The sequence below is a fragment of the Leptodactylus fuscus genome, chromosome 6 (assembly GCF_031893055.1).
Source record: "Leptodactylus fuscus isolate aLepFus1 chromosome 6, aLepFus1.hap2, whole genome shotgun sequence".
Taxonomy (NCBI): Eukaryota; Metazoa; Chordata; class Amphibia; order Anura; family Leptodactylidae; genus Leptodactylus; species Leptodactylus fuscus.
The window spans coordinates 134,972,951-134,984,576 of NC_134270.1; the positions used below are offsets into that span (position 1 = coordinate 134,972,951).

Consider the following 11,626-nt stretch of genomic DNA (forward strand, 5'->3'; position numbering starts at 1 on the left):
GGCATTCATGCAGAGGAACAATTACAATGTTCTGGAATGGCCATCCCAGTCCCCAGACCTGAATATCATTGAACATCTGTGGGATGATTTGAAGCGGGCTGTCCATGCTCGGCGACCATCTAACTTAACTGAACTTGAATTGTTTGTCCAAAATACCTTTATCCAGGATCCAGGAACTGATTAAAAGCTACAGGAAGCGACTAGAGGCTGTTATCTTTGCAAAAGGAGGATGTACTAAATATTAATGTCACTTTTCTGTTGAGGTGCCCATATTTTTGCACCGGTCAAATTTTGGTTTAATGCATATTGCACATTTTCTGTTAGTACAATAAACCTCATTTTAATCCTGAAATATTACTGTGTCCATCAGTTATTAGATATATCAAACTGAAATGGCTGTTATAAACACCAAAATATTTAGAACTAAAAATGATTAAGATTAATAGGGGTGCCCAAACTTTTTCATAGGACTGTAAATATTCAGCCTGGAAAATACCATTCAACTAAAGCCCTGCGTTGCGGAATCGCAACATTTTTTGTTGCAGATTTTGTTGTGGTTTTTTCAGCCAAAGTCAAGAGTGGATTTAACAGAAGGGAAACACCTAAGAGCTTCCTTTACATTTCCCATTCTTTTTAAAGCCACTCCTGACTCAAAATCTGCAACAAAATACACTGTGTTTCCGCAACGTGGGGCCTTAGCCTTAAAGTATCAGTACATTCATCTGACCATAGCCAGATCTCTGTATTTATGCATTTAGTAATGAATGTTATATGTTTCTGCAATACCATACCGTCTGATACCGTCAATCAATATGTCTGCCATTACTGGGATTGTCATCCAATATCACATCTGTCTAGATTGCATTGTTCCTGTCTTACAAGGCAGATTTACCATTCAGGAGTCTGGGAGAGATGAGTGTCCTGCAAGAGACATAATAACAGACTCCATAATACTGGTTGTCACATGTATTTGCCAGTAACCCATATCACTTTTAGCATATTTTTAGTAACTTCACAGATTAGAGAAACTGAAGAAGATTTTGTGTGGTCTCCAGCTGGCAAGTCCTTTAAGAAGCAATGTATCATAAGGAACAGAAGCCTCCTGTCTTGCTACTGTGAGACACAACAATGGAGTGACTGACATCTCTGCGGCTACACCTAACAAGTGGGAATGCATAGCTTTCAGATGGAAACAACTATATTTCACCCCCCAGAGAATATACATCATGAAGTGTAATAATAAACAGGAACCTCTTTGTGTTGTGTCACCCTGTATAGGAGATCTTGCTGAAGATAGTATGGACACTTATTGCTACGTCTTGTGTCCAGGAAGCAGTCTCCATTACATTAGGGGATAATAAGATTATGTATGCTCACACATGGCAGATACCTTGCAGCAATTTCTGCAACTGAAAACCGGCCTTTTATATGTGAAAGGATTTTTGCAAACCCCATTAAGGCCTGGTTCACATCAGCGCTCAGTTTTATGTACAGCACCGCTGTCCCATTGAAGTCTATGAGACACCATTGCAATACCTAAAGCCACTGCCACACTTTGTACAGCGCTGAGCCCATCATGTAAACATTATTAGGAGGCGTGCTGTCACGGTGCAGCAAATCTGCAAGGATCCCGAGTATCAGACCTCCACTGATCTAATATTGAGGATCCTAAGTATAGACCATCAATATTAGAAAGTGGAGAACCCCTTTAACTGTCCACTTTTTTGACCTGGGGAATAGATCTACAGTAATAGATATACTAATGTACTTTTCCTCTAGGGGGCGCACATGTACTACTTTATGAGAATTCCTTAGTATTTTATTTGACTACAGTGTAGATGTCTACAGCACAAACCTATGAGAAAGTCTATAGAAATTGTTGTTTACAATCCCGGATGGCTGAAAACGCAACATGCATACCTGGACATGACCAGAGAAGGTATTCACTGCTGGATTTAAATGAAAATGCCCCTATGTCACTAAATGTCAGCAAGCAGAGAAAACTGCAAAACATATAGAAATACGGTAAGTACATAGAGGATGCAGACAGAGCAGAAAATATATGGGCAGAGGCTGCAAACCCACATTGGTACCAAATTGTACGGCACCACAGAATACGATGGCGCTATATAGATTATTGGACTATAAGAGAAAGCTCTGACTTTCTCCTTCCTCCTATAGCTGTCACAGAAGGAGCGGACATGTCGGTCTGTGTATGGCGGGTGCACAACCAGTTAGTCACCTGACTACTTTTGGCCTAAGTCACTACAGATATTTACCACTGCGGACAAAGATCGCCAGATGACGGAGAGCAAATAAAAAATAAATAAAATCGCCTGTCCGATGGCCTCGCGTTATCGCTGTCTACGACAGGTATATCAGTGATCTGTCAGTAGTGATACAACTACAACTCCCAGCGTACTCCAGTATATCAGTGTGTCAGTAGTTATACAACTACAACTCCCAGCATATTCAGACCGCCACCAGGAATAGCAGTGTTCTGCAAACTGTCGCTATACAATGGTTATGGAACTACAACTCTCAGCATGCTCTAAATTATAGTTTCAGACCAAGTAGTGCCTGAGCATGCTGGGAGTTGTAGTGTCACGACTATGACCTAATAGAGCACTGCTATATATAGAGGTTGTCTGAGCATGCTGGGAGTTGTAGTGCCAGGACTATGACCTAATAGAGCACTGCTATACACTGCACTTGTCTGAGCATGCTGGGAGTTGTAGTGCCAGGACTATGACCTAATAGAGCACTGCTATACATAGAGGTTGTCTGAGCATGCTGGGAGTTGTAGTGCCAGGACTATGACCTAATAGAGCACTGCTATACACTGTGGTTGTCTGAGCATGCTGGGAGTTGTAGTGCCAGGACTATGACCTAATAGAGCACTGCTATACATAGAGGTTGTCTGAGCATGTTGGGAGTTGTAGTGCCAGGACTATGACCTAATAGAGCACTGCTATACATAGAGGTTGTCTGAGCATGCTGGGAGTTGTAGTGCCAGGACTATGACCTAATAGAGCACTGCTATATATAGAGGTTGTCTGAGCATGCTGGGAGTTGTAGTGCCAGGACTATGACCTAATAGAGCACTGCTATACACTGTGGTTGTCTGAGCATGCTGGGAGTTGTAGTGCCAGGACTATGACCTAATAGAGCACTGCTATACACTGTGGTTGTCTGAGCATGCTGGGAGTTGTAGTGCCAGGACTATGACCTAATAGAGCACTGCTATACACTGTGGTTGTCTGAGCATGCTGGGAGTTGTAGTGCCAGGACTATGACCTAATAGAGCACTGCTATACATAGAGGTTGTCTGAGCATGTTGGGAGTTGTAGTGCCAGGACTATGACCTAATAGAGCACTGCTATACATAGAGGTTGTCTGAGCATGCTGGGAGTTGTAGTGCCAGGACTATGACCTAATAGAGCACTGCTATACATAGAGGTTGTCTGAGCATGCTGGGAGTTGTAGTGCCAGGACTATGACCTAATAGAGCACTGCTATACATAGAGGTTGTCTGAGCATGCTGGGAGTTGTAGTGCCAGGACTATGACCTAATAGAGCACTGCTATACATAGAGGTTGTCTGAGCATGTTGGGAGTTGTAGTGCCAGGACTATGACCTAATAGAGCACTGCTATACATAGAGGTTGTCTGAGCATGCTGGGAGTTGTAGTGCCAGGACTATGACCTAATAGAGCACTGCTATACATAGAGGTTGTCTGAGCATGCTGGGAGTTGTAGTGCCAGGACTATGACCTAATAGAGCACTGCTATACACTGTGGTTGTCTGAGCATGCTGGGAGTTGTAGTGCCAGGACTATGACCTAATAGAGCACTGCTATACATAGAGGTTGTCTGAGCATGTTGGGAGTTGTAGTGCCAGGACTATGACCTAATAGAGCACTGCTATACATAGAGGTTGTCTGAGCATGCTGGGAGTTGTAGTGCCAGGACTATGACCTAATAGAGCACTGCTATACATAGAGGTTGTCTGAGCATGCTGGGAGTTGTAGTGCCAGGACTATGACCTAATAGAGCACTGCTATATATAGAGGTTGTCTGAGCATGCTGGGAGTTGTAGTGCCAGGACTATGACCTAATAGAGCACTGCTATACATAGAGGTTGTCTGAGCATGCTGGGAGTTGTAGTGCCAGGACTATGACCTAATAGAGCACTGCTATACATAGAGGTTGTCTGAGCATGCTGGGAGTTGTAGTGCCAGGACTATGACCTAATAGAGCACTGCTATACATAGAGGTTGTCTGAGCATGTTGGGAGTTGTAGTGCCAGGACTATGACCTAATAGAGCACTGCTATACATAGAGGTTGTCTGAGCATGCTGGGAGTTGTAGTGCCAGGACTATGACCTAATAGAGCACTGCTATACATAGAGGTTGTCTGAGCATGCTGGGAGTTGTAGTGCCAGGACTATGACCTAATAGAGCACTGCTATACACTGTGGTTGTCTGAACATGCTGGGAGTTGTAGTGCCAGGACTATGATCTAATAGAGCACTGCTATACACTGTGGTTGTCTGAGCATGCTGGGAGTTGTAGTGCCAGGACTATGACCTAATAGAGCACTGCTATACATAGAGGTTGTCTGAGCATGCTGGGAGTTGTAGTGCCAGGACTATGACCTAATAGAGCACTGCTATACATAGAGGTTGTCTGAGCATGCTGGGAGTTGTAGTGCCAGGACTATGACCTAATAGAGCACTGCTATACATAGAGGTTGTCTGAGCATGCTGGGAGTTGTAGTGCCAGGACTATGACCTAATAGAGCACTGCTATACATAGAGGTTGTCTGAGCATGCTGGGAGTTGTAGTGCCAGGACTATGACCTAATAGAGCACTGCTATACATAGAGGTTGTCTGAGCATGTTGGGAGTTGTAGTGCCAGGACTATGACCTAATAGAGCACTGCTATACATAGAGGTTGTCTGAGCATGCTGGGAGTTGTAGTGCCAGGACTATGACCTAATAGAGCACTGCTATACATAGAGGTTGTCTGAGCATGCTGGGAGTTGTAGTGCCAGGACTATGACCTAATAGAGCACTGCTATACACTGTGGTTGTCTGAGCATGCTGGGAGTTGTAGTGCCAGGACTATGACCTAATAGAGCACTGCTATACATGGAGGTTGTCTGAGCATGCTGGGAGTTGTAGTGCCAGGACTATGACCTAATAGAGCACTGCTATACATAGAGGTTGTCTGAGCATGCTGGGAGTTGTAGTGCCAGGACTATGACCTAATAGAGCACTGCTATACATAGAGGTTGTCTGAGCATGCTGGGAGTTGTAGTGCCAGGACTATGACCTAATAGAGCACTGCTATACATAGAGGTTGTCTGAGCATGCTGGGAGTTGTAGTGCCAGGACTATGACCTAATAGAGCACTGCTATACACTGTGGTTGTCTGAGCATGCTGGGAGTTGTAGTGCCAGGACTATGACCTAATAGAGCACTGCTATACATAGAGGTTGTCTGAGCATGCTGGGAGTTGTAGTGCCAGGACTATGACCTAATAGAGCACTGCTATACATAGAGGTTGTCTGAGCATGCTGGGAGTTGTAGTGCCAGGACTATGACCTAATAGAGCACTGCTATACATAGAGGTTGTCTGAGCATGCTGGGAGATGTAGTGCCAGGACTATGACCTAATAGAGCACTGCTATACATAGAGGTTGTCTGAGCATGCTGGGAGTTGTAGTGCCAGGACTATGACCTAATAGAGCACTGCTATACACTGTGGTTGTCTGAGCATGCTGGGAGTTGTAGTGCCAGGACTATGACCTAATAGAGCACTGCTATACATAGAGGTTGTCTGAGCATGCTGGGAGTTGTAGTGCCAGGACTATGACCTAATAGAGCACTGCTATACATAGAGGTTGTCTGAGCATGCTGGGAGTTGTAGTGCCAGGACTATGACCTAATAGAGCACTGCTATACATAGAGGTTGTCTGAGCATGTTGGGAGTTGTAGTGCCAGGACTATGACCTAATAGAGCACTGCTATACATAGAGGTTGTCTGAGCATGCTGGGAGTTGTAGTGCCAGGACTATGACCTAATAGAGCACTGCTATACATAGAGGTTGTCTGAGCATGCTGGGAGTTGTAGTGCCAGGACTATGACCTAATAGAGCACTGCTATACACTGTGGTTGTCTGAGCATGCTGGGAGTTGTAGTGCCAGGACTATGACCTAATAGAGCACTGCTATACATAGAGGTTGTCTGAGCATGTTGGGAGTTGTAGTGCCAGGACTATGACCTAATAGAGCACTGCTATACATAGAGGTTGTCTGAGCATGCTGGGAGTTGTAGTGCCAGGACTATGACCTAATAGAGCACTGCTATACATAGAGGTTGTCTGAGCATGCTGGGAGTTGTAGTGCCAGGACTATGACCTAATAGAGCACTGCTATACACTGTGGTTGTCTGAGCATGCTGGGAGTTGTAGTGCCAGGACTATGACCTAATAGAGCACTGCTATACACTGTGGTTGTCTGAGCATGCTGGGAGTTGTAGTGCCAGGACTATGACCTAATAGAGCACTGCTATACATAGAGGTTGTCTGAGCATGCTGGGAGTTGTAGTGCCAGGACTATGACCTAATAGAGCACTGCTATACATAGAGGTTGTCTGAGCATGCTGGGAGTTGTAGTGCCAGGACTATGACCTAATAGAGCACTGCTATACATAGAGGTTGTCTGAGCATGCTGGGAGTTGTAGTGCCAGGACTATGACCTAATAGAGCACTGCTATACATAGAGGTTGTCTGAGCATGCTGGGAGTTGTAGTGCCAGGACTATGACCTAATAGAGCACTGCTATACATAGAGGTTGTCTGAGCATGTTGGGAGTTGTAGTGCCAGGACTATGACCTAATAGAGCACTGCTATACATAGAGGTTGTCTGAGCATGCTGGGAGTTGTAGTGCCAGGACTATGACCTAATAGAGCACTGCTATACATAGAGGTTGTCTGAGCATGCTGGGAGATGTAGTGCCAGGACTATGACCTAATAGAGCACTGCTATACATAGAGGTTGTCTGAGCATGCTGGGAGTTGTAGTGCCAGGACTATGACCTAATAGAGCACTGCTATACACTGTGGTTGTCTGAGCATGCTGGGAGTTGTAGTGCCAGGACTATGACCTAATAGAGCACTGCTATACATAGAGGTTGTCTGAGCATGCTGGGAGTTGTAGTGCCAGGACTATGACCTAATAGAGCACTGCTATACATAGAGGTTGTCTGAGCATGCTGGGAGTTGTAGTGCCAGGACTATGACCTAATAGAGCACTGCTATACATAGAGGTTGTCTGAGCATGCTGGGAGTTGTAGTGCCAGGACTATGACCGAATAGAGCACTGCTATACATAGAGGTTGTCTGAGCATGCTGGGAGTTGTAGTGCCAGGACTATGACCTAATAGAGCACTGCTATACATAGAGGTTGTCTGAGCATGCTGGGAGTTGTAGTGCCAGGACTATGACCGAATAGAGCACTGCTATACATAGAGGTTGTCTGAGCATGCTGGGAGTTGTAGTGCCAGGACTATGACCTAATAGAGCACTGCTATACACTGCGCTTGTCTGAGCATGCTGGGAGTTGTAGTGCCAGGACTATGACCGAATAGAGCACTGCTATACATAGAGGTTGTCTGAGCATGCTGGGAGTTGTAGTTCACCACTATGACCTAATAGAGCACTGCTATACACTGCGCTTGTCTGAGATGTCCTCTCATTATAGCACTGCTATACACTGCGGTTTTCTGAGTTTGCTGGGAGTTGTGGTTGCACGGCCAATACACAGCAAGGTGTGACTACATGTCTATAACCTCATTACTCTGCCGCCAGTCTGGGCGCCATGTTCCCCTCACAGGACATGGAAGTCCCATCATGAATAGTCATGTTGTGTCCCCGTTTCATAACAACAAAAGCCTCCTCACACGGCCACAACTACCCTGCACACGAAGGGTTAAGAGGGCTGGGCGGGAGAGAACAGGGGGGCGGGGATTAGTCGTGACGTCACATGACTGAAGGTAAGGCTTTGGGAGGTTGTGGAGTCGGGGCAGAGCTGAAGCAGCTGTGGTTGGGATTGGAGCTTAGTGCATGAGTGTGAGGGCTCTAGTGCTGGATACATACGGATATCTGTACACAGGGGCTGAGAGAGAACAAGGTAAATATCACAGCGTTATCTTTATCACTAGTCTGGACATGCCCTTTAATAGCATTGTCATTGCTTATTATATGATATTTTTGCAAGTGGGAGATTGCAATTGTACTGGTAACTCCTGCAATATGTATAATCTATCTATACACATACATACACTCAGCTGTAATCTGCATGGTATAATACACTAAATATAATAGATTTAATTAAAATATTGTATTATTTACGTATATTTTATATTAAATATTAGCACTGTGTATTTTTTTTAATGCCAGCCTGCGGCAAACTCAGCCCATGCCATGCACCATTTTGCGGCTTCTGCCCTAGGAGGGGGGCATTCTGTGACAGCCTAATAATAATCTGCCACTACGGATGGCAATTCATGTTTTGTGCAATGTGGTACTATTGGATGGCATTTGCACCCCTGGCATCGAGTCTCTACATATGTGACTGGATTTTCTGGGAGTGTTCCCCCTGTGATGCGGATGGTAATCCTATACTGCTGTTTTTCTCCTAAGACCTCTGACTATGTATAGCTGTGGGGCGGATAGCCGTATAGGGAGGACTGTGATCATAGAATTATCTGCTACAGCTGGGCATCTGGGTTTTATCCTGCTATGGCAGTCTGGCGATGGGATTTACACAGGAGACGGATGATGTGGGATTTACTTGTGTAGGTTTTTTTTTGTTGGTTGTTTCATGAATTAATGGTGCGGATCATCGGGACAAGCTGCAGAAATCTGATTTCATATCAGGGCTGGTAATTTAATAAGGGGCTGCTTCAATAAATTGAAATAATCATCGCCTGCTATAGTCGGTACATAGGTAATTCATATGTAAAAATTTAAGGGGCGGTATATTTTGCAGCACTGTGCTCCAAAAAAACCCTATAGCTTCTGTAGATCTGAACCCAAGACCCCTCTGCATCCTCTTGCATTAGCACATAGACATCTCATACTGTTATATGGCATTTTCTTAGATCCCCAGAGCACGACCCACCCATAAAATTAAAAGCTTTTGCAAAATATTGACTCGTGTACTACGTCCCATTAAGCTGTGTTATTGTGACTTCCAGTTGTGTCATTGATGTTTATTGCAGACTTTCTTTACAGCTGACTGGCTTTATTGACTAAAGGGCACCTGAGCCCGCAGCATTATCAATTCAATGTGGATGGTCTTTCCGGCAAAGTGCCCTTAATCCCGGTTATGGCTTCTTTTTTTTTTTTTTCGGATGTGCCAGGGTGTCCCATTGAACTCTGTAGAGCGGACAGAGTAAATTTGTTAAACATTAGCTTTCTCAAAGGCGTAACAAGGAGAATATACTCTTCACTGCTGCCCTTGGATACAGCAAACACACGGGTTATATTTGTCTGCTGTTTACCTTGTTCATGCAAACAAGCCGGTTGTGGGATTCAAGTCCATGTTGTAGGTCCTGGTGTCTTCTGTCTTTGAGGTTCTGCAGTTGACTTTTGATGAGGATTGTTTTTATGACGGAATACGTTTTTGTTTGTTTGAAGCGAATGTTGTGAAGGTTTGTAATCTGCTAGCCTGTGCATATTCCATACCTGCTCAAAGAACTTTGCATGTGCAAAGTCTTCTGCAAACAATGACCTCAGCCCGGTAAAAGTCGCCATACTCATATTTCATCATATTTGCAAACGGGTTCTAAAACAACCCTGTATAAAGTAGTGGTTAGGAGGTTGAACCTTACATTGTACTTCTAAGGGACCAAAATCTGAACTTGTTTGGTTGAAAGACTCTTTGTAGTCTCTGCACGTAGGCATTGTAACAATGGGGGAGGGGACTTAATTTTTTACCCTGCATGTTCTCTCTCAAGTCCTCCAGTTTTCCTTTAATTATTTCTTTATCAGTGCCAGATGTTGACTAATGGTCTCCTCTCTTTTCCCTTCCAGATAACCGTTTCAGAGTGGCATTCTCACCTACCCCTTTTGCTATGTGACTCCTTTGAAGAACTCAAGTACCATCTTTAAAAAGTGCTCAAGACATAATACACTTAAAAAGCCATGGGGAATCATCTTACCGAGATCGCACCCAACACTTCGTTTCTACCTACTTTTCAGACCCTACATGTGGTGGTTATAGGGTTGGACTCTGCTGGGAAGACCTCTTTGTTGTACAGACTAAAATTTAAGGAGTTTGTCAAATGTGTTCCCACCAAGGGGTTCAATATGGAAAAGATAAAGGCCCCAGTTGGGAACTCCAAAGCAATTACTTTCCAAGTCTGGGATGTAGGTGGCCAGGAGAAACTTAGACCTTTATGGAAATCCTACACCAGAAGGACTGATGGTATGGTGTTTGTTGTGGACTCTTCAGAGCAAGAACGGATGGAGGAGGCCAAAGTGGAGCTACACAAAATTACCAGGACTTCTGAAAACCAAGGTGTGCCTGTTCTAATCTTAGCCAACAAACAAGACGTAGCAGATGCACTCTCTGTAACGGAGGTGGAAAAGTTACTAGCACTACATGAACTTGGTACTTCTACCTTGAGTCACATTCAGGGCTGCAGTGCGGTGGATGGCCGAGGTTTGCATCAAGGACTTGAGAAACTTTATGACATGATCCTAAAGAGGAAGAAGATGCTGAGACACAGCAAAAAGAAGCGGTGAACGCGCTCTCCTTATTTTCCTTCTAGGTGTCATATCAATAGAGGAGAACTTCACTGTTTTAATGGAAGTTTCCACCTTGCTACTGTGCCAGCAAATGAACTATGGCTGTCTTGTTACTGGTTATGGCCGCACTGGTAAAATCATCACCATTCAGAAAAAGCACGTCCGCTGAAGGAGCCAGCACAACCTCACATGCAATCCATTTAAATTGGAATGAATCTATTTAGCGGTACATTTTTTTTTGATATGAGGATATGGACACACGGGGAGAAAGATGTTTTGTAGAAACGGAACACGGTTTTGTTTTTTAAGAACACGCAACGTCCAATGGCCTTGGCTGTCCTGTGCACGTGAAGACAGAACTATGAGGGACATTTACTTATTTAATAAAGACATGGGGTAGCATATACTGTTTATATACTTGATCACTATCGCTTAGCATTTTTTAAGAGTATTTGGGTATTTTTTTGTAATCCCAAGTCTCCTTAACACAAAATGAACAGTTTTGTTATTTTGTACAAGCCTTGTATATGTTTGTAGGATGGTCACTTAAGTTATTTATAGTAAATAAATGAAAAGTAGACTGCATCTGTCTTTTTGTGGTGTTTTTACCGAATATTTGGGTAAGATTATAAAGATGTGGGGGCGGGTGGTTCCCACCATCAACACTGAATCCACACGTATATCTTCTGCATTATATATGGTGACATAACCAGTAGTTATGTAATTTTTTTTTATTGCATTAACTGCGTAATAATAAATGATACCTTGTGACCCTTCCTTGGACGTTTCACAATGCAAATCATG

The 11,626-nt window shown here is 44.0% G+C and overlaps 1 protein-coding gene across 2 annotated transcripts; it reads left to right on the plus strand.

Annotated features, from left to right (window-relative positions):
- The first annotated feature begins 8,104 nt into the window (after positions 1–8,104).
- ARL4D (ARF like GTPase 4D) lies at positions 8,105–11,407 on the plus strand. Of its 2 annotated transcripts, none has more exons than XM_075277284.1 (2): positions 8,105–8,198; positions 10,106–11,407. In XM_075277284.1, the coding sequence occupies exon 2, from the start codon at positions 10,217–10,219 to the stop codon at positions 10,817–10,819; it is 603 nt and encodes a 200-aa protein (XP_075133385.1). In that variant the 5' UTR covers positions 8,105–8,198; positions 10,106–10,216; the 3' UTR covers positions 10,820–11,407. The 2 variants fall into 2 exon arrangements, with proteins under 2 accessions (XP_075133385.1, XP_075133386.1); XM_075277285.1 differs by lacking the exon at positions 8,105–8,198 and adding an exon at positions 8,474–8,865.
- The last annotated feature ends 219 nt before the right edge of the window (positions 11,408–11,626 follow it).